This window comes from Scleropages formosus, chromosome 4 (assembly GCF_900964775.1).
Source record: "Scleropages formosus chromosome 4, fSclFor1.1, whole genome shotgun sequence".
Taxonomy (NCBI): domain Eukaryota; kingdom Metazoa; phylum Chordata; class Actinopteri; order Osteoglossiformes; family Osteoglossidae; genus Scleropages; species Scleropages formosus.
Window position 1 is genome coordinate 26,760,140 of NC_041809.1, and position 23,140 is coordinate 26,783,279.

Consider the following 23,140-nt stretch of genomic DNA (forward strand, 5'->3'; position numbering starts at 1 on the left):
AGAGCATCTTGATTGTGTTTTACGGCGCACTAAATCCAGCATCACCATCTTACCGCTAAAGCCTACTTTTAGCATTACCTAGTGTGAAGGACAACACTGTCACCAACTCATCAATTTAGCTGAATTCGTGCTTTTCTCATAGGTTTGTAGGACATGTGGTGAGTGAACATGACAAGCAAACAAGCCTGAGTAGGTGAAGGGGCGTTGATTCTCTTGCAAACCCTCAGACGGGGTCCTGTGGGAGCTGCTGGTGCGGAGGATGTGGCAGGATGACACGGCTTGGAGGGGTCAACAAACCGATGTTTAGGACGTCAGACTTTGGCTCCTCTCTGTCTCCTCCAGTGTTAAAAGAAGGTTAAATAGGCTGTTACTGACAGCTTTATTGGATGGACAATCTGCCAGCCGCTCCAACCTCCTGATGGACGTTCTCAATGAAACCGAACAATTTCTTCATTTCATTCACTTCACTGGTCAAGAACTTTGGAGTAACAATCAACTCAGCTCTCAGCTTCCTCCAGCACACCGGAGCCACAATCCAGTCCTGCGGATTCCAACTGCATAATATCCGCAGGATCCACCCTTATCTCACAACACACTCTTCATAGATCCTGTTCCAGGCCACAGTGAAATTCCACCAGATGTACTGCAACTCTTTCCTTTCCAGCCTTCTGGATTTTAACATCAAGCCCTTTCAGATGATCCAGAACACTCAAGTTCTGCTTTCCTTGCCAAAGCATTCTCATGTATCTTCTCTCTTGATCTCTCTCCATTGAATTCCTGTGGCTGAATGTATCAAGTTCAAGACTTGACCTACAAACACGGTCAAAGGATGTGCACTACAAAACTGCAAAGGCCTGATCACTTCCAACACCCCAGCTACGCTGCTATGCACCTCCAGCTCTGGCTGCTTAATGGCCCCACGTGCAACAAATCCAAAAGCTGAAGTGTGTAGGTTCTCATTTCTGGCTCCGGTGAGGTGCAATCAGTTTTCGTTCTCCCTCAGAACTGCTGAATCCTTTGCAACATTCATGAAGGGTCTCAACATGCGACGTGTAAAATTCATACCATTTCTCCCCTGATCATTTAATCACTCTATAAACTTATCATCTGTTCTGATTTCTTCTGTATTTTTTGTCAGTTCTATGCACAGCTGCTTTTGTAATTTAGTCCAGAAAAAAACAGAAATATTGGACAAGGAGACATTTTTACATTATGTTATAATAACAAGAGCTAAGCGCACACATCATCTGAAGGTGCTTGTCTCATGCAGGGAGCCAGAGCCTAACCCCGCAGCACAGGGCACGAGGGGACACACCCAGGACAGGACACCAGTCCATCGCAAAGCACCCCAAGTAGGACTTGAACCTAGACCCACTGGAAAGCAGGACCTGGTCAAACCCGTTGTGCCACCACATCCCCCCTAAGAGTTAAGCATTGGAGTAAAATTGTGCTCAGGTGAAAATTTAGCATATTTGGGTGAAAAAAATATTGATTTCTGGCCACATAAAATTTTCCCATTTAAATCTAGAATCAGGGGGTGTGGTGGCATGGTGGGTTTGACCAGGTCCTGCTCTGTGGTGGGTCTGGGGTTCAAGTCCTGCTTGTGGTGCTTTGCGATGGACTGGCATCCCGTCCTGGGTGCGTCCCCTCAGCCTTATACCCTGTTTTGCCAGGTTAGGCTCCGGTTCATCACGACCCCATTTGCAACAACAGGTTCCCATCAATGTGTGTGTAAATTGAGAGTCATTTTGCCTGATTTAATTTATAAGTTGTTTTCAGGAATACATAGCAGCGGAACCAGGGTAACACTGGAACAATACCGTAGTTTAACTGCACACCTCAGGTCAATGCAGGCACCTCAGTGCTCAGACTCGCTTATTCGTACGTCTCGGTCCAGACAACAGGAACAGTGTTGGAGCTCTGATGGGACGGATGAGAAGCATTACCAATATTTCTCTCAATTAATGTGTTCTACTTCTCACGCAACTGTTTGATTTAAACAGGGTTGCACATTTTCTAATGGACAACAGAGTTATAGTTATTTAAAGGTGTCTGAAGATTAATGGGCCTCGAGGTCTGGGGTTTGATTAATTGCATTCTAGTTTTTAGGTCAGATGGCAAGCTGGCCCTTCACACCCCAGTGACAAAATGCTGCCCTCCAAACGACGGTGCACTTTGTCTTCTAGGACAAGTCGAAGAGAAACAAGTGGCGGGGGGTTAGCAAGCCTTGTGGCGGCGATTACTGCAGGAAGCCCTACCCAGCAGATCCGAGAGGAAACGGGGTTAATCTAATTCATTGGAAGATGGAGAAAAACTGTTTAGAGAAAAACAGGGACCTGTGAACCCAAGAGAGGAACCACATTTACACCATTCGGTGTGTAAACTTTTGGTTTTATTTATCTATGAGGCAAATGTAGTATCAGCAGGAGAAACGGAAATGAAAAAAACCAAGTATTCAAAGTGCTTGTTTTTTAGAATGTCAATTAGTTTTTCTCGTTTTCTTTCCAAAACACAGAGTCAGAAGCACACAACATTTAGTATAAATGGTTGTGATAATTAAATGTGGCTGTGATTATATATTGAAAAATGTGGAGAAATATGTAATAGAGGAGTTCTGTGAAGAGTCCTTGTGATGCTATGCAAATATCACAAAGACACACTGAATTGCTCCCTGTCTGTGCTGAAGTTTACGGTAAAAAAATTCCTTCTCGGTCATAAGAGGCATTTCTGAGCTCATGTTCATATACCTCGGAACTCGCAGAAAACGGATAATCGAGTGTGTGCTCCACGTATGGCGGCAGGAGGACTGGGAGAGGGTTGAAGTACTGATGGGTTCACGCTGCACTGAAGTGACCTGACCATAACACAGAAAAGAACTTGGCAGATAGCTGGTAGCATAGTAGTTAGTTCTACTACCTTTAGACCCAAAGGTCATAGGTTCAATGCCCACTTCCAGTTATAGTACCCTTGAGCAAGGTACTTATCTTAAATTGCTCCAGTAAAATTACCCAGCTGTATGAATATCTAAATGATTGCAACTATAATAGTTTTAACCTTAACGTCGTAAACCACTTTGGAGAAAAGTGTTGGCTAAATTAATTAATGCAAATCATGGTTTCAATACTCAGTGGACTGGTTATGTAGATGCTGTATGGGACACCACGGTCACCGTGCTGTTGGCTCAGAGACCGAGACCTGCGTATCAGCCAGAATAAACACAACTAGTCAACATAAAACAGAAAGGCTGAGGATTTGAAATATGTTGTTTTATACCTTCCCATTCAACAGTCAAAACTGTTGTGAAATGTAATTAATGCTGCAAAATTTCAGTTCAACCGGAATCTGGCAACAGTGTAAAAAATACAAATGAGACAACGAATAAATAAATATCAGTGTAAACTTTTATACATGACATTTCGCACCCTCTTGTGATCTTCAGACTATTGATTTACATTTACATTTATTGATTTCGCAGAAACTTTTCTCCAAAGTGATGTACAATGATGACTGTGCAGTAGTTTACTCCCGTATCCCATGTGGCTTACAATGCTAGATACGCTACACAATAATACGTACTGCAGGTACGTGAGGCTCACCTTTTCACCAAAAACACGTGTTTGCAATGTAAGGAGGAAACCCACACAAATATTGTGTAAATTCCACAGAGACTGAACCAACATCAAGTCTCACAGCCCAGGCGCTACGACACACCATCGTGCTTCCAGCAACTTCAAATTGCACATTTTCGAACCGCCTGTCCCATACCGGGTCGCGGGGAACTAGAGCCTACCCAGCAACACAAGGCGTAAGGCCGGAGGGGGAGGGGACGCACCCAGGACGGGACGTCAGTCCATCGCAAGGCACTCCAAGCGGGACTCGAACCCCAGGCCCACTGGAAAGCAGGACCCGGTCCAACCCACTGCACCACCACGCCCCCTTTGTCAAATTGCATTGTTTTCCAAATATGATTAAATGATTAAACGAGTTAGGCGAGATTTAAAGAAGAGGGTCATTCTCTGACCAATATGAAACGGTTACACATCACTTTGCAAAACTCACATCAGTCAGCAATCTGTTGCCTCCTAAGCTGAATTCTAATGGTGCTCAGTCCATTCTAGACATTCGTCTTTACTCATCAGCAGTACGTCCAACGTCATCAGAGTACGGCGAGCGTTGTTTAAGCGAGGAATCTAGTACCGAGCCATCTACTTGTCATTCACAAATTAAGTCTCAGATCAACTTTGATGACCCCACCAGTCTTCCATAACAGACGTCAGCCAAAGCCTCTCCGCCACCGTCTCTGCGTGGGCGAAGGTCTTTGCTCGTGTACACGTACGCTTAGCTTGAATCGCTTCAAACATGATGCGATACAGTATGAATGAATAAAATTATAAAATGGTAAAACGCCATGCTGGATGGAGGTATGTGGCAGCGCACTAAAGAATAACTTGAATAGTCCCCGGGTTAGGTTCACAGTCCTGTAGTTCCCCACTAATGAGAGAGCGGTGCGTGAATCATCCAAGGACACGTGGGTGTCATTACCCTCATGTTTTAAATTATCCGAGTCTACTGCAGTCTGCATTTTCCCTGATGGTCAAAAGTTATCTTTTTGCATCAGGAGATGTTTGTCCAAGTGAAAGATCTGTCAGTGTGACGCCTTCTCTCGCACGAACCCCCCCAGGATGGGCAGGGCAGAAGGAGAAGCTCTTTTGCTCGTCTCTCAGTCGTGGATATTGGGGAAGTTGCTCTTCTTACGGAGGAGGGTGAGTTCAGCAATACCCTGGCTCAAAAAATATTTGTGGGAGGGACAATCTGTTCCATGGGGAATATGTATGCATTTCGCATAGGGATGAATAAAACATCGCCTTCCGCCAAGTATCTGTTTTTGAAATGAGATGCCGTCATCTTGCAGGCTTGCAGGCTCGGGCCCCTTAGCTCAGGCAGAAAATAAGAAACTCTTCCTGAGGCGTTCGGGAAACTACGTCAACATCACCTCTGTCGGCGGTGCGGAAGCCAGGCAACGTGGCTGCGACGTCATGGATCGCGAGAACGACAGGGAGAGTGCGGACAGCCACCGTGCCGCTCCAGTTGCTGCTCTCACGACACCGAACTTGAAGAGAAGCGAATGAAGAGAAACACAGCGCGAGTCCCCCAACATCTACAAACATATCCAGAAAAGCTGGTGGTGCACATTTGCAGGAATCTGCACAGAGAAAGGAACTCTTGGAGCAGAAATCATCCGGGGAGATGCGGTAGCACGGCAGGTTTAGTGGGATCCTGTTCTCCGCTGGGTCTGGGGTTTGAGCCCCGCTTGGGCTGCCTTGCGATGGACTGGCGTCCCGTCCTGGGTGTGTCCCCTCCCCCTACACTCGTGCGCCCTGTGTTGCCGGGTTAGGCTCCAGTTTGCCGCGACCCTGCTTGGGATGAGCAGTCTCTGACTCTGTGTGTGTGTGCGAGAAATCATTTCACATGAGGTGAGGTATTAACCGATCTCCGTGTACCATCATGGCCACAGTAGGGAAAGGTGGCTGTAAGGTCACCACAGCTGGAACCAAAACACTGCTTAGAAGTTCCTCAATAAGACAACACCCCTGTCATGTAGTTTCTCCACGCACGGGTATTCTGTCCTCTCTTTATTGGTTTTGGAAGCATAATAAGCTCAAATTATGAGCAGACTGCACGGAATATATGGTTGTAATTTTCTGCTGGTCACATTTGCAGATTGCCCTGTATAATGGGCACTGGGCAATTCTTTTCGATTTATTCACAGATTCTTGCGGCTGAGTAGCACATTTTTCCCACTGTGCCTATGTGTGACGACTCTAAACGCTGAAGACAATAAGGAGCCAAGCCTCCCCAGTGGCACACGAGTGAATTGGAGGGTGCCCTACATTGGGGCGTTGGGGACACGGATCCCTGCTGTGCCACACTAGTCTGCGTAATAGAGACCGCATGCCAGGCGCTGCTTTGCTGCCCCTGCGATTCCGTTTTAGGACTCGGGACCAGTCGCTTTTTGGAGCCAATGCATATTTTCACCGAGCCTACGATTAAGGCACAAGGCGGGAACGTTTAGGGGTGCAGGGAGCGCGGGGTAGCCAGGCCAATAGGGAGGGAGACTGGCCAGCTGAGCTACTTTGCGAGTCTGCAGGTACGTAGCTTCAAAAACGTATTTTAAATGTACTGACGTGAAAGAGTAAATTGTGTAAAAGAAGGGGTAAGTATAAGAGGCAGTAGGGTGTAAAAATTTTATCGCAGATGGGAAAACATGCACCGCGCCTGCGTGAGATGCTCTAGGTTTGCTCGCAACGTGTGTTTGTGCGTTCGCCAGCGAGCCTGCGAGAGCCCGGCGTTCGAAAAGGCGGCGAACGTGCGTACGTGTTTGGGTGCGTGCATGTATGCGTGCGTTCGGGAGCAGGAAGAAGGAATCACGGTGCAGGGCTCCTGCAAACACTGCTAATGAGAGCTTAGACGGTGGGATAATGAGCTCTCGGCTCCTTAATCAGCAGATGTGCCCGACGTGCGCCTCGCGCCCTCGGTGCGTTAATCAACATTTCCGAACGCTTGAGGAGAACCGAAGGCGGCGCACCTGCACGGCAGGCCTCTAAAGCTAGCAGTGCCATCCAGTGGACGGTTATTTTCAGATGGAGGTCCAGCAGCTTTCTCGCACTCACTTTGAATTAAATAAATTCGGCTTTGAATAAATCAGAGCTGCTAAGCACCAGCAGACCTTCTCAGTTCCCATCAAAACCACCAGTTTCCTCTCAGCGGTGCGGGGGAGGGGGCTAAATACGTCCAGCGGACGTTACGATTCGTTAATGGTTCGCTGCCAGAACGACACTGGACAGGTCCTGCTGTCCGTGCAGCTGGCAGGTTGGCAGCACCAGGCAAGAGCAAGTGTTTAACACATAGCTGTGACCAACGGTGTGCTGGTTCAAGTCCCAGAATTCAAATTAATGAGCTTCACCTGTACCGCTTCTTTAAAAAATGTCCAAGTGATGGGTGCAGCGTACGCTCTCCAAATAGCACGAATAATCAATATTAAGTCTAATTATGTGCTGTTGAATTTATATAAAGGGGAATCATTATAAAAGCAGTCTACAGGGCATATTTTTACATTTACTCAATAATTTCCCCCAAAGCAGCTTATAATTAGTTATCTATTTATACAGCTGGGTAATTTTACTGGAGCAATTTAAGGCCATTACCTTGCTTACAGGTGAAACTCAAACCTGCAACCTTTGGGCCCAAAAGGCAGCTGTTCTAACCACTACGCTACCAGCTGTTTTCGGAGAAAGGGAGCGCTTGTATCGCGAGATTAAAGTGCATCACTTTAGTTTCTGCTCATTGCCAGCATCTGTCCTCTGTACAGATGTTTGAAATTGATCTTTCGTTTTTAAACAACCTGAGACCCAGGAAGCGCCATGGTGTAGAAGTCTATGAAAGAACACGCGTCTTGCTTTTGGAAAAGTGGGTTTCTGACTGCCATGTTTCATCCTTCAAATGTCACCTTTGTAATTTAAAAGGCTCTTCAAGGTTGCCATTGTGCACTGAATACGCAGAGGGGAAGCGTGAGAAGAAATGCAAATCTTCAGAAGCTTTCGTACATCGCTCGCTCCTTCGGCCAGGCCACGTGGCAGGATCAAGATGGTGCTTTCAGATTAACCGTAAGACGGCCAAGAGGAACTTCTAAGGAAAATGGAGTGACATACGAATAAGGGGACAAGTCCTAATAATCTTATACGTGACATGAGAACTTTTGACATTTGTCCTAGCTGGCGGGACAAAAAAAAATTAGTTGTTTTGTTGCCGTCCATTTATTTAACTCATTTTTTTTTTTATATTAAGGGGACATTTTTACTCAGAGCTAAATGTTTCTCATCAGAACCCAGCAAATTTTAAGTGGGATTATGATTTTTCATGATTGACCATCATTTGATCTGTTATTTCATGTTCTCTGAATATTAATACTGTTAGAGTCAATAAATAGGGAGTGCAGTGGCGCAGTGGGTTGGACCAGGTCCTGCCCTCCAGTGGGTCTGGGGTTTAAGTCCTGCTTGGGGTGCTTTGTGATGGACTGGTGTCCTGTCCTGGGTGTCCCCTCCAGCCTTATGCCCTGTGTTGTTAGGTTTGGGCTCCCTACAACCCTGTATGGGACAAGTGGTTTCAGATGGTGTGTGTGTGTGTGTGTGTGTGTGTGTGTGTGTGTGTGTGTGTGTGTGTGTGTGTGTGTGTGTGTGTGTGTGTGTGTGGTTAATAAACTGCAGAAGAATAAGGAGATTGGAGAAGACACTGGTCTTTAAGGACAGGCTCCTTGGTGTGGATGTGAGTGCAGCTGTGAATACCTGAGACAGCACCATGTCCCCACCAGTATCTCAAACACCTTCCTCATGCCTTACTATCAGCTCAACCTGCCTATACTTACATATTCACCAGTAAGATCCTGTATTTCCAGTACAAATTTACTAGGTTCTCTGCATCCACTGCTGCAATGAACCCTTTCCAGGCAGACATTGCAAATAAGCATCAGCTGATAATTATTTCTCCAACTGCCAGTATTAATTTGGCCCTGAGAGGGTTAAAAATGAGTTAAACTATTTAAGTCATCATAAGGTTATTCCTGAAATGCACAATTTGTGATCCGGTGATCCGGTTTCCTCCCACAGTCTAAAGACGTACATTTCAGGTTACTCTGGATTGCCCGGTGTGTGTGCGTGTGCGCGCGCGCGCGCGCGCTCCTATGAGGGGCTCCGGATCACCGCGACCCTACATTGGAGAAAATGGACTGATATGACTCATTTACTTGTCCTTCCAACTATGAGTTCCACGTGCATATCATTTAGCCATTTCCCGTGTGATCAGTTACACTGGTTCACAGGGGTAAGATCTTACTGAGAACTGTTAAAAATTGTATTGTAAATGTCCATTAACTGCTATGGAAAATAACGTATTGTCACCAGCCAGGGTGTAAAAAAAAATCTTCATTATTCTACTGGAGTATGCAAAATTATAACAGTTATCTTCAGAAGAGGATATTGACGCTACTGCCCGTGCTGTAACTGTAAGGGAAGTTACACTGTGTGAAAGGGCCGTGTGGACAATCGGCTCAACAAACGGGACCGATCAACACCCTGATCGATTAAGTTAATCATTAACGGTGGTCCTGCCCTCTCTCTCTGTCACCGCTCTGAAAAACGTGGTCTGTGTTAAAGCGTGTAAAGCGCGCGCTCTGGTGTGGGTCACACTTTTATATATTTCTCAACATCGTGAAGGAGCGGTTTTCCACTTTTCACTTTTTCCACATGTTTACAGCTGTGGGAATTAACCCCTTTGTAGCATTTAAGACGCACGCTTCAAATAGCGAATTCCCGTAAATCTAGGTCTCACGACCCTATAAATAACGGATCGGGTGCGCAGCTAGTTGTGCAGGAAAGGCTAAGCATTCTGTGTCCCGCGATATTCGACGTGTCTAATTTTATTGAGTAATGTTTGTATTGTGGGGGTGTGGTGACGCAGTGGCGCAGTGGGTTGGACCACAGTCCTGCCCTCCGGTGGGTCTGTGGTTCGAGTCCCGCTTGGGGTGCCTTGCGATGGAATAGCGTCCCATCCTGGGTGTGTCCCCTTCCCTCTCCGGCCCTACGCCCTGTGTTGCCGGGTAGGCTCCGGTTCCCCGCAACCCCGTATGGGACAAGCGGTTCAGAAAATGTCTGTGTGTGTGTGTGTGTGTGTGTGTGTGTGTGTGTGTGTGTGTGTGTGTGTGTGTGTGTGTGTGTGTGTGTGTGTGTGTGTGTAACGACCCCGCGTTACCGTTTTAGGAGGGAGTGTGTGTTTAAATATAAATAGTTGCATTATGGGAAATAATGTTAAATGTTTGTGTAACCACTGGGGGCACTTAAGGGGAAAAATGGTAGGGTGACCCCCAGTGTCAAGCAGCTTAGGTGCGCTAAGGTAGGTTAGCTGTAAGGTTTGGTGGAAATGGGGTTCTCGGACTGAGAGCATTATTTCCCTTGTGTTGGTGTTCGAATAAATCGTTCGTTATGACCACTGTTTCCGCGTTCCTCTTCGCCCCATCTAAACCCACGGCACTGCGCGCCACAATATATTAAATATGTTGTTTTAATAATGCTTGTATAATATCGCTTAAAAGATACTACGCTCAGTTCCCACTCAACCGAGACTTTGTGCTAATTTAAATTTGCAGCGTCGCCATCGTGACCACCAGGTGTCGCTGGCGGGTCTCCCGCCTAGTCTCGGCGCTGCCGAATTAGTCGCGGGAGCGCGAAGCGGCGGCGAAACTCTTAGTTTCACCCAGCGCGGACAGCAGAGCGGGGGACGCAGGACAGCTCGTTTTCTCGCCGGAAGCTGCTGCTTCACCTCTACTTTTAATTGTCATTGCGGGGGGGAGGGGGCGAGAGCAGTCCGACTGGGCGTCTTTCGCAGCGGAATGATGTCCGAGTTCCTGGCGCACCTTCTCGGGGAGCGCCTCGTCCGCAGGGACGGAGCCGAGGTGGACGTGCCGTCTCTGGGCGACAGGGTGTCGCTGCTCGCTCTCTACTTCGGCTGCAGCCAGAGCGGCCCGTGCAGGCAGTTCACCGGCAGCCTCTGCGAGTTTTACTCGCACTTCAGGCGAGCGTCGGAGCACAAGGACGAGCTCGAAGTGGTGTTCGTGTCCTCGGACCAGGAGCACAAGCGCTGGCTGGACTTCGTGCAGGAGATGCCGTGGCCCGCCGTGCACTTCAAAGACAAGCGCAGAAAGGTAGTAGTAGTGCTGCCGCTACCGGCCCTTTTTAGTTTTACTAAGTTTTAGTACCGGTTTTACCCCAGTACTACTGTACGTCTTAGTGCACCGCGAGCGAGCGGAACTTTCTAGTTTCTTCAATTTCTTCTTGTCCTTCGCTTCGGCGGCGGCTCGTCACGCTCTCTGACGAGCGAAGTGGTCAGTGAGTAAATCGTGCTGGTGGTGGTACAGCTTCCAACAAGTTGGGGGGGCGACGAGCGGGACACACACATGTGACATGATGATGATGATGATGATGATGATGATTCACACACGCTCGCGTGCTTTTTTTTATTATAACAGTACGCGTCACAGGTACCCAAAAGAAGCCTCGAACTATTTGGTTCTGCTTTCTAAAATATATTACCGCAGCAATAAGAGCATCTTAAATAAATATTTAATATGCCTACACAAGTGGTCGGAATACACCGTTTTACTGTGCGCTGAGTGGCGGGTCCCCCCCCCCCCGACCTTCGGGATAGGCTCCGCTCCAGCACGAGCCTGTACTGGGCAAGCGGTAAATGACGATGCGATGAAAACTGATCGCTTCTATTAATCACATCATCGACAATCATCATATAAAACTATATATTTACATTTACATTAGCAGAGGCTTTTCTCCAAAGCAACTTCCAATGAACTCTGTGTAGTGTTATCAGCCCACACATCTTATTCACCAAGGTGACTTACACTCTTAGATACACTATTTACACTGGGTCACTCATCCATACATCAGTGGAACACACTCTCTGTCTCGCACACTATGGGGGGACCTGAACAGCATGTCTTTGGAGTGTGGGAGGAAACCAGAGCACCCAAAGACCTACACTGCTTACACTGGGTCACTCATCCATACATCAGTGGAACACACTCTCTGTCTCGCACACTATGGGGGGACCTGAACAGCATGTCTTTGGAGTGTGGGAGGAAACCAGAGCACCCAAAGACCTACACTGCTTACACTGGGTCACTCATCCATACATCAGTGGAACACACTCTCTCTGTCACTTACTCTGTCATATATATTTAAGATACATGTGAATGTTTTACTTTTCTGTTTTGAATCTCCAAATTATTGTAAGCAGCGTGATCTTGTCCGAGTGTTTGAGCACAAACGGAACACTTACATCATACTTCTTGAAAATATTGCTTCGTACCCTATTATTATCTGCCATGTGTTCTTAAAAGTAGCCTTTTCCTAGTAATTACCATAATTACTAGGTTTCTGGGGCAGGTGGTGAGGCAGCTGGAAAGTGTGACCACAAGGTTGCAAGTTCAAATCCAAGGGGAAGAAGACCTGTTGCTGTAAACTTGTACAAGATACTTGAGATGAACCGGCCTGGTTACTTACCCAGATGTAAAAGTGAGTAAACGTGCAAAGTTGGTGTTTGCCGTGTCCTCAGCGGCACTCTGGCACATGGCCGTGAACCCTGCGGCGAGATCCAGGTTCGACCGTTATTGTGCTACACGGCAACCTGTGACAAGTAGGACTGCAGACGGTGGTCACGATAGTTGCGACATTGGTCGTGATAGTCACAGTAGTGGTCCCGGTCGCGATAGTCGTGACAGTGGTCGCGATAGACTGTTCTGAGTGAGGGGGAAGGTCATTCCACCGGTTGTTCTCACAAAAGTGACACTGAGCGCTGAACAAGGTGGCAGCAGTTGGGGTTTTTGAATGGAGCGAAGCAGTGCAGCGCAGCACACTGGAAGACAGACCCACCCCCTGGTGAGTCAGGACAGCTCATGAGCTCATGCATGCTGCTCCTTGATCGCTTCTTGTACAAAATTCTCACACACACACACTTTCTGAACCGCTTGTCCCATACAGGGTCGCGGGGAACCGGATCCTAACCCGGAAACTCGGGGCGTAAGGCCGCAGGGGGAGGGGACACACCCGGGACGGGACGCCAGTCCGTCGCAAGGCACCCCAAGCGGGACTCGAACCCCAGACCCACCGGAGAGCAGGATCCGGTCCAACCCACTGCGCCCACCTGTACAAAATTCTCTAATACATCATGCAAGCACGATGAGAAGAAAATCTTAGTTATACAAAATTTAAAAAAAAAAAACTACGTAAGTTGCTTGTTTACTTTGAAGTGCGGACAACTAGGCATCAACTCGAAGGTGAGGTGTTACAAAAAGGTGCAGGATGACTGAGAGGCTCAAAACTGCTCGGTGTCGAAGCCATAGATCACCTGCGGTGTCTTTACCTTTTCTTGCTTCTTTTCCCCAGTCCCCATTTTTTATTTTTGAATTTTATTTATTTAGTATTCGTTTTAAACTTAAGGCAGCCCTTACTGTTTGCGATCACCATCAGCTTTGGCGCTCATTTTGAGTTGGTATGCCAGACATCTTTTCTATAATAAATACGTAACTCTTCCCGAAAAGATTTGTCAGTTAAAAATTCATTACGCAAAAGTTCAGGGAGCAACTGTAAATATCTCGCTCGTGGATATTGTAGCAGATCTTCCTAACATCAGAAGAGGTGTGTGCGAATGTGTTAACCCTTCCTGAATTGATGTGGGACTTCAAGGAGGCTTCATCAATGGTTGGTAGTTGGCCGTTATTAAATAGGAATAAAACTGAGATGGCCCTTTTTTTTAAAAAAAAAAAAAAAAAGTAGGTAAAGGAAAGGGTAACTTTTCGCTGAGAAGGAGAATACAAGATGCCTGTAAACCATCTCAAAGCTGGCAATATATAGTAAGGATAACATGTAGTCTGGGACACCCTGAAGGCACCAGCTTTGTTACTTGCTCTCATCCCCGTGTGTGGTCTGCTAACCACTTGGTCTTTTGCAGGTGAAACGGGAGTGAGTTTCATTAAAGGCAGAGCGGCTGGTCTCCGTACCGCTGTAGAGCTCATGGAAATACCAGCTCAAGGCCTTTGGCTGCATTACAGGGGCTCTCTGATATTATATGGGGGCAGAAGGTCCCCAGTTTGAATACCACTGCTGCTGTAATCCTACTTGTGTATTTGCCCTCACCTCATTCCACTGGCGTCCTGACGCTTTTCAAATCGATCTTAAGACTGATTATGGCCTACAGGACCCGGTGAAGCCCTGCGCTCCAGTAGCTGAGCTGCGCACCTCCACCTCCTGCTTGTCCTGCTCAACGGGCGTCCGAATCCAAAGGCTTGTCGGTTCTCAGCTTTGGCCCCGGCTCGGAGGACGAACATCCTCTGTGCCTCAAAAATGCTGAATCCCTCCGTATTGAAGAAGGGTCACGTAACTCGCCTTTTGGATTCGTTTCTCTGTCGCCGGACGGCTTCGTTAATTAGTCATTGTGAACTCGAACGTAAATATTTGCCATTTCTCTCACTTTTGTAAGCAGCTACTTGAGCAATCTGTGCAGCCAGAATGTATCAAACCAGCAAGCTACGTTTTGATTATCATGTGTCTATTTCTAAAATTTTGTTGTTGAATGTACTGTCATTTACTCTCAGTTGCACATTGTACATCAGAGGAATTCAGAAGGCATGGGACCATGAGGTCGATCTCTTTGACTCCCAGCAGGACAATATCATTAAAGACAACAGATGAGGCACCCAGTAACAGAACCAGGTCCAGGTTGACAGGAAAACAAAGCTGCCAAACAAACAGAGCAATGAAACCATTGTTGACGTTGTCATAATTTAACAAACACTTTCCTTTAAAGCCTCTTGTATAGATCACTGTTGCGAATGTTCACGTTAACCTTAATTTCAGCACGGCTGCATGGACCCCGATGCAAGTCTCGCGCGGTACCTCTGCTAGAAACCTCCGAGTTCTGAATGGGCAGCCCATTCGGCACCAGTGTGCGAGATGCGGTGTGTTTGAGTGACAGGCTGAGCAATCTCGTGTCAGAACATCAAACATATGAGGCGAACGGAGATCAAAAGAACTGGAGCATGCAGCTTGAAATAACCGAATTAACGGGAAGTGCTGAAATGGCAGAGTGAAGTGCAAATGAAATAAATGATTTATAGAAGATCCTTGAAGGCAGGGGACGTTTGAGAATGGGACAAAATTAGATGAAATGTAAAAAAAAAAAAAAAAACGCAATTCCCTCGTATAAACATTCGTTACATAACTGTTACCGTTGCGCCACATCAATATGGTACCGTACCAAGTGTCAGTGTGGTTAGGGAGCCAGTCTTGTGTCCCAGAGGCTGCGAGTTGCAATGTCGCAAGGGAATGTGCTGTTGTACCCTTTTACAAATATTAAAGTAAACATCCAGTTTTTAAGTGGGTAAAATTCATTACGTTAAGTCTTGCTGGAATTTTCGTACTTTGTATCTTTGGATAAAGTATCTTCCATATAAAACCATAATGAAATACTGAGTAACGTGGGAAATCATGGGTGTTAAACTACAGGGATGGAAGAGCTGGTATGAGAGAACGTCAGGGAATATGGCATCATATTTGAGGCTTGCATCATCTGAAAGCACACTACCCCCCTTAGACGTCGCAGCAGTAAGCCCGCTGCCCGCAAGGACAAGCGTGTCAGATGAAAGGAATCTGGGAAGCCGACACACAGTGGGGCTTTGAAGCAAAAGCAAGAGAGTAAGGCATTGGGGGGGGGGTAGTCATACAGAGCTGATTTAGTCTGAGTCTTTAGTCTGATCTACGAGCCTCTGGTGGGGATGAGCAAAGGAGCAGTGTAACTGAGACTGGTGTGTGTTGTGGAGAAGGGAAGTGGCAAGGACCAGTTCAGCATTTGACCTGTTTGGTTGCCGCTGCTGTCCCCGAAACTTCCTCGATTTCCGGCCGCTCGGAAATGAAACCCATCTTCAGATCCGGATCCCAAGTCCACCATCCTTTCACGTCTGCAGCTATGTCTCCTCCTCTCAACGTAATGCATAAGTTGTACTTTTGCTGAGATGTACGTCGCTTTGGACGAAAGCACCTGCTAAATGAACGCGTGTAAATGTAGCCGTTGAGAGCTGTTCGACGTGGACGGTAGTTTGTGCGTGGAAACGAAGGCTGGTGTCGATCATTTCGCGTGGACTGCGGATGTGCCGTTTTTTTTTTTGGCACGATGAGTGTCCGGTATCAGCTGTAACCCCTGACTCTTGGAGGATTTCAGCTTCGTGCACACATGCCCCTCTTAACTGTATAGCATGAAAGCAGCTGCAAAAAAAATTTAATGAAGAAACAAGTTTAATGCATAACTGGACCTTTAAAAAAAAAAAACAAGAAAAAAAACCCTACATCTCAGCCACTCAGTGAAAAGGAAGCCAGAGTGAGTGACCCCTGACACTGAAGGGATGCGGTTTGAGAAAATATCCAGAGCTCTATAGAGCACCGATTCCGATTTGTTTCTCAATATGTGCAGATGAAGCTGTGGAACAAGTATCGTGTGACCAGCGTCCCATCCTTGGTGTTTGTGGATGCCGCCACAGGGAGGGTCGTGTGCCGGAATGGGCTCCTGGTGGTGCAGGACGACCCCGAGGGTGAGTAACGACCTCCACGAACCCAGCCACCCCCGTAGCCTCCACACATACATTTCTTATTGATTCTGGTCAAATCCTGGACAGAGGGGTCACTGGCAGCATCATTTGAACAAATCTGATCGAATCTGCGCATTCCGGTTCAGAACGAACGTATAAACTGGCGTGAAAGGACCGCATCGGTTCAGACTCATCCTCTGCAGAGGTGCTGCGATTGTCAAGGATTATCTCTAGTTTGTATTTGCGCAGCGGGGTTCATCCGCTGTCCAGATCTCATCTTCAAAACAGAAGCAGGGGAGAGAAAAAAAAAAAAAAAAAACTTACGGCCTTTATTGTATCAGTGGAAAATTCCTTTGAAATTGTTCCGCCGTGATTTATCGGAGCATTTTCACAGCGTTGCTTCATCCTATCCTATGACTAACGCTATTTTCCAGCACCAGCATCCGCGGTGATACCTTGTTTCCTTCAGCCTTAATCAAAAGCACACTTCACGTTCGTTCCTTTCGGCAATGTGACGCACCGATTAGTTGGTGCTCAGGTTTTCTGTGGATAGACCGTTAAAAGTAAGCAGGCACACGCAAAAAAACAATGTGATATTATCTTTTGCCCCCCCGCCTCCATCGTCAGGACTGGAGTTCCCCTGGGGGCCAAAGCCCTTTGCTGAAGTTGTAGCAGGGCCCCTCCTCAAGAACACCGGTCAGACAGTGGACAGCAGTTCCCTGGACGGCACATACGTTGGAGTGTACTTCTCTGCCCATTGGGTAAGTAGGAGGGCAGCGAAGTACAGGTAGTGCACAGTGCAATTTGCATATAGTTTCTCTTGCTCGCTAAAAAAGATCCAACTACGTTAAATTGCGCGACGCCACCTGCAGTTTAACAGCTAGGATGGTAACAAGTTACTGCACTTGAAACCGTCACATTATTGACTACGTCAATGTGTCGTAGTGTAGCCTGCTTAGCTGGCCGGCTGGAATAGCGATGGAGATGTAATGGTAGCGTAACCCAAAAATGGACTTTCAGTTTATGATTATGATAATTATGTTCTACGTTAAAAAATAAACTGGACAGATAGCTTGATAAAATAAACCTCTTTGGAGACAATAATGTGTGGAGTGTCTGCTTTTTTCTCGTCTTTTTCTGAAGTAGGAGCTCTGCTTCCGATTCTTTGGGTGTTTTTTTCCCCAGTTACAAGGAAATTCAAAAGTCAAATAAAACAAGTAGTGTCAAAATCAAATTCAAATTTGATTTGTCACATACGCAACCGTGCACAGTACAACGTGCAGTGAAATGCTTTATACGGCTGTCCGACATAAGTTTAGAAAAAAAAAAACAAATAAATAGTAAAATGTAAAAAACGTTTATAAAATCTATTTATGCATATGAAAAAGCAAAATATCTAAATATCTATAAACAGATGTGCAATGAATTATAAAAAGTTGTGCAGCGTAAGATGCAGTCCAATATGGTGTGCAACAATGCAATGCAAAATTATATTAAAAAATTGAATAATTTGAAATTTATACGCATAACTGGACGTTAATGTGATTTAAATTGTTTGCAAATTTCTGCATCACATTAAACTGGTTTTTACAGCCGTAGCTGCATGAATATTGCATTGTATTACATCAGCAATACAGTAGGACTGTACTTCATCACCCGCTGGGGATAGGATCAGTCTTACTTAACCAAGTCCACAATTACCAGCCATGGCCAGAGCTGTGTTTACAGACAAAGCTCGTACTGTATAAATCCGCTGCTCTTACTTTACACTATATTCTGTTTCTGTTGCTTTCGCCTGTTTGCATTTATATACTGCAGTGCCCACCATGCCGCACCCTGACCCGGGCGCTGCTGCAGTCCTACCACAGAGTGAGGGAGGCAGGCCAGCAGCTGGAGATCGTGTTTGTCAGTGCAGACAGGTGAGCCACCGGGAATGGACAGAACTGGTGAATGCCACTTGTAATGGGAACCATTACCAGGGTAATGCCCTCCCAAATACATGTGATCCCTGTGCAGGTCGGAGGACTCTTTTAAGCAGTACTTCAGCGAGATGCCCTGGTTGGCGGTCCCATACTCTGACCAGGCTCGGCGGTCGCGGCTCAACCGGCTCTACGGGATACATGGTACCGAACCGTGCAAGCAATACTTCTCCCTTGTAGCTGAGATGATTCTGTTGTGTGTGTAAAAAAAAAAAAAAACTTAAGAATGGGGCGGCACGGTGGCACGGCGCCTGAGCGGTGCGAGAGAACGTGGGTTCAATCCCCGCTCAGTCTGTGTGGAGTTTTCATGCTCTCCTGTGTCTGTGTGGGTTTCCTGTGGGTGCTCTGGTTTCCTCCCACAGTTCAAAGACCTACTGTTCAGGTCCCCCCATAGTGTGTGAGTGACAGAGAGTGTGTTCCACTGATGTATGGATGAGTGACCCATTGTAAGTAGTGTATATAGCAGCGTAAGTCACCACGGTGAATAAGGTGTGTGGGCTGATAACACTACATAGAGTTCATTGGAAGTCGCTTTGGAGAAAAGCATCCGCTAAGTGAATAAATGTAAATAACTAAGAAAGGGTCCCCTGCTCCTAGGTATCCCCACACTGATCCTCCTGGACACGGAGGGCCAAGTCATCACACGACAGGGCCGCATAGAAGTCTTGAACGATCCAGCATGCAAGCGTTTCCCATGGCACCCTCAGCCTGTGATGAAGCTGAGTGAGACCAACGCCGCCCAGCTCCACGAGGGTCCCTGCCTGGTGCTGTTTGTCGGTAGGTGGGGGGGGGAAGAGCTAAGGCTGACAGTAAGGAGGGGGAACAGACTGGGATCCTCGGTAATTCTAGGTTGAAAAGCTCCACTGTGTGGCAGCTGAAATATACAGGACACAACGTACGTTTGTCAAGTGACACATCATCATATCAGGACAAGTGCACTGGCTCCTCATCTTTACAAACACTATTGGGGCTCGAAGACCAGTCGTAATTTGTTTTAATTCCACGGTCATTTTTACGACCAAATCGCCAATAAAGCCATAATAATACTGAGGTGTCTTGATTTCTCTGTGGGTTACGTTATGTGTAAACCTCATATATAGCTATAATAAATAAATTATTTTTAATATTTTACTAATTTTGAGCTACATTAATAATAAATTAATTGTAAAATGCATGAAAATAAAAAATACATTGTTCCTACAAACTCCTGTTAAATGTCAGCTGCTGACTGATTAATTTCATAACTATGTACAATGTTCCTCCTCTTGTTATTGATCACCAGCAGTCATCATTTCCAGACAGGAGCTGTAAACACTGAAGGTGAGGAGAAATCAGGAAATCCCATGCTCTTATTCTCTTTTTGAGTGTTTAACTGATATCTGCTGACTGGGCACCTAAACAGAGATCACATTTGTTCTACTTCAACAAATTTACGAAATAAACGATGAAAAACATGCAAAAATAAACAAACTGAGAAATGTTGGTACTTTGAGAGGATTGTAACTCAGAAATTCTTAACACAAGGAGCCAGTGTACTTTGAACATCAGTCAAATCAGACCAGGTCCTTTGAGAACTCAGATGAGGTAAAAATATTTGAATGTAGAATGGTATGTAAAAAAATGTTTTCGACAGCGTGGCTGTAATAATTTAGCTTTAGGCGCTCCAGCTCAACTAGTTTGTATGTTGTTCTATTATGAGCCCTTGACTGAGATGAAGCCTGGACCAAATGGCCCTGCTGCCCTCTTCGTAGGGCCCGAATCAGACCGATACCCTAGTATAACGTTTCTTTTTCTCTGTCTCCTCTCCTGTCAGTTGCCACGTTAGATTATCCTTTCATTCATTCGTTTCCACCGTGACCTTCATCCCTCCTATTTTCTGGCCCATTTAATCCTCTTCTGGAGGTAACATGTAACCGCTCTGGTTTCAGATGCAGAGGAGGAGTGTGAGCTACAGCCTGCTCAGCAGCTCATCCAGCCAATTGCGGAGGAGCTCCTGGCCATTCACAAGGCCAAAGAGGAAGACACCCCTCTGCTCTTTTTTGTGGCTGGAGAGGTGAGGCAGGAGCAATTCTGAGTGACGTGGGAGGCGAAGAAGTGGATGTCCACGCTAGCACTCACTCCGTGAATGTACCCATTCTTGGAAATTTACAACGTGTGCGCTTCTGCATATAAATACTGCACACGTGTGTAATCATCCGGCTGTTGCCATTAGCCTCTAGTAGATCCGCCGCCGAAATGCTGATTGCAGTGGAACAGACAAGGGCCGTGGGTCAAGCACCAGATGTTAAGTCCAGCCATGAGTTTTAGGACCATCTGCTGTACAGAGCAGCCCGGTAGACTCTCACTGCTGGCCTGCCCTTCAAATTGTGCTTTGGCCCAGAGAGCATTCAGTGAAAGCTATGGCAGGGCTGGATGGTTCTTACCCAGCAACAGGCATGGCTTCCCCGGTTAAAGCCTTCAAACCAGGGGTGTCCAATGTACAGCGTGCCGTTTCACGTAATGCAGCCCTCGGGAACATTTGTAAAGTCATTAATTCAGTATGTTCTGTACCTGCCATAAATACTATGAATTCTAAAGTCACACAATAGATACGCTTGAATACACACCACACCTAAGTAAAGTGCATTAAAATAGTTTTTCTGCTTAGTTGTTTAAGATTCAGTATGGCGGTGGTGTGGCACAATGATCATCGCAGCCATTGGACAAAAATGGTTGGACGGCCCCCCCCTCCAGCAATCTGAGGCTTTTTCACTGAGGTCTCGCCTCCCTGTTTTCCTTAGAGGGTATTTCCCAGGGGTGGGCTTCAGTACTCTTGTGTTGTGCAGTAAATTCAATATTGAGAAGAATGAGGTTCATTCATAAAGATGGTAATTTGTGCATTGCCTGAAGTGGTGCTGGGCATGCTGTGAAATACTAACATTTTCAATCTGTATTTTCTCAAATGTCTACACATCAGCCTAGTATTGGCATGATAACTGATGACAGAACTAATCATAATTTGTCCATGAAAGGTTTCTCCATAGAAAGTCCTCCATGGTAATTCTTTAACGGGGATTTTCGCTGTCAGTTGCAAGCAGAAGTTAAGTAAATCCATAGCTTAAAACCGCTGTGAAAAAGTTTCAAATTTAGCTTCCCTGCCTTTGAGACCACCCAGGAGATAGCTGCTCTGAGGTGGCCCTAGTCCCTTCTCACACCAGACCACTGTCTGCACCATTGTGGTGTTTTCCTCTCTGTTATTCTCTAGGTGTCAGAACAGCTAGACAAACTGCACACGCCACCTTTCACTGAGCCCTTCTATTTCAAAGAAGATTTTTTTTCCTCTGACTGGCAGCTGCTGGTTCCATCTACTGGTCATTAGTGGCACTGCTGTCAGGCCTCCCTGGGTGCTTCTCACACAGTTGCAAACCAAAAAATGTGAATTCACATAGTATATATGTTTATTTTTACTCTTCACTAACATTTAAAATCTCACAATCAATAATGATTGTGAGCCACTGAACAGGAAGGTGCCCTCCTGCTGAACTGGTCCTGGGCCATGAAGCCCAAAGCAAGCGTTCATGCCGGCCTGGTGCAGAGCACAGTAATTGTACCACTGCTTCAGAAACTGTTCTACCAGAGTGCTTTTAGTTCTGCCTGTTCCTTTCACTAAGCCTGTCACTTGTCCCAGCCTAATAGGTCATTTGACACCACAAAATTGGCTGGGGTTTTATAAGCACCCGATATGGAAATCTCTTCTTTCTGGAGTTGTCTGGATGTACAGACACTAAAAACACTGAATATGGATCAGAGATGAATAATAATCTTAGGGATTATTAATCATTTTGCATTCAAGGTTGGACTGACACAGTAGTTAATGGCAGACAGTAACCAGTCTCTCATGTACTCACAGGATGACATGAGCGACTCCTTACGGGACTACACCAACCTGCCAGAGGCAGCACCACTGCTCACCATCCTGGACATGTCAGCCCGGGCCAAGTACATGTGTGATGTGGATGAGATCACACCAACTGTAGTGAAGCAGTTTGTCAGCGACTTCCTGGAAGAGAAGCTCAAACCAGAACCAATCTAAAGGGGTGTAAATGGGACTGAACCTTTTTCGTGTCATCTGACCTCTTCTCCCAGCAAAGCACTTGTACTTCAGAATATTTTAATAATTTTAAACTCAAGTCCTTAAATGAGGTATTGTTCTTATGAACTCCCTGAAAAATTGTCAACTTGAAATTGTTTCCCCATTTTAACTTTTTTGAATTGCTTCTTTAGACAAAATATTAAGTGTTGAACAAATTGAGAAGTTAACATTAACCAAGATAAGTGATAAACAGCAAAGCACAAAACATTGCACTGTCACCACCACTGTTTTATTAAAAAAGTGAGCCAGTTAGTTAGCTGGCCCTGATGTACATTTTATTCACCAGTTAAGGATCATGCAGAGAGCGAGACATCAGCCATATCATGTACTTATAGCCCCAGAATGAAGCAAGAACAGGGTAAAGGTGTAGTTGAGCACTTCTCCCAAGATTAAAAGCTATACTTATGTGGGGGAAAACATTTGTTGATTGCTTTTCTGGAATACAGGCAAATGCTAGGTGGGCATAATTTAGTGATGCGTAGTGGTTAGAGCTGCTGCCTTCAGATTAGAAGATTGCCGGTTCAAATCTCACCTACTGCAATATACCTTCAGAGCAAGGTACTTACATTAGATTGCTCCAGTAAAATTACCCTGCTGTATAAATGGGTGAATAGTTGTATTTTCATATTGTTAGTCACTTTGGCTAAAAGCATCAGCTCAATAAATGTGAAAAGGCCAGCAATTTGCACCCATCTGTAGCTCAATTCCTCCCATCTGCACTCCAGTTTCATTTTTCACCTTCCCCATTAAATTCCTGTAAGGGTTTCTGGTTAGTACAAGGATTGCTTTGGATTGACTGAAGAATGTGTTTGACAAAATGCACTCACT

The 23,140-nt window shown here is 46.0% G+C and overlaps 1 protein-coding gene across 1 annotated transcript; it reads left to right on the plus strand.

Annotated features, from left to right (window-relative positions):
- Window positions 1-10,073: 10,073 nt before the first annotated feature.
- Window positions 10,074-22,853, plus strand: LOC108921225 (nucleoredoxin-like). Its single transcript, XM_018730575.2, has 8 exons — window positions 10,074-10,753; window positions 16,087-16,204; window positions 16,829-16,962; window positions 18,020-18,120; window positions 18,218-18,324; window positions 18,778-18,957; window positions 20,109-20,233; window positions 22,070-22,853. The coding sequence occupies exons 1-8, from the start codon at window positions 10,442-10,444 to the stop codon at window positions 22,250-22,252; spliced, it is 1,260 nt and encodes a 419-aa protein (XP_018586091.1). The 5' UTR covers window positions 10,074-10,441; the 3' UTR covers window positions 22,253-22,853.
- The last annotated feature ends 287 nt before the right edge of the window (window positions 22,854-23,140 follow it).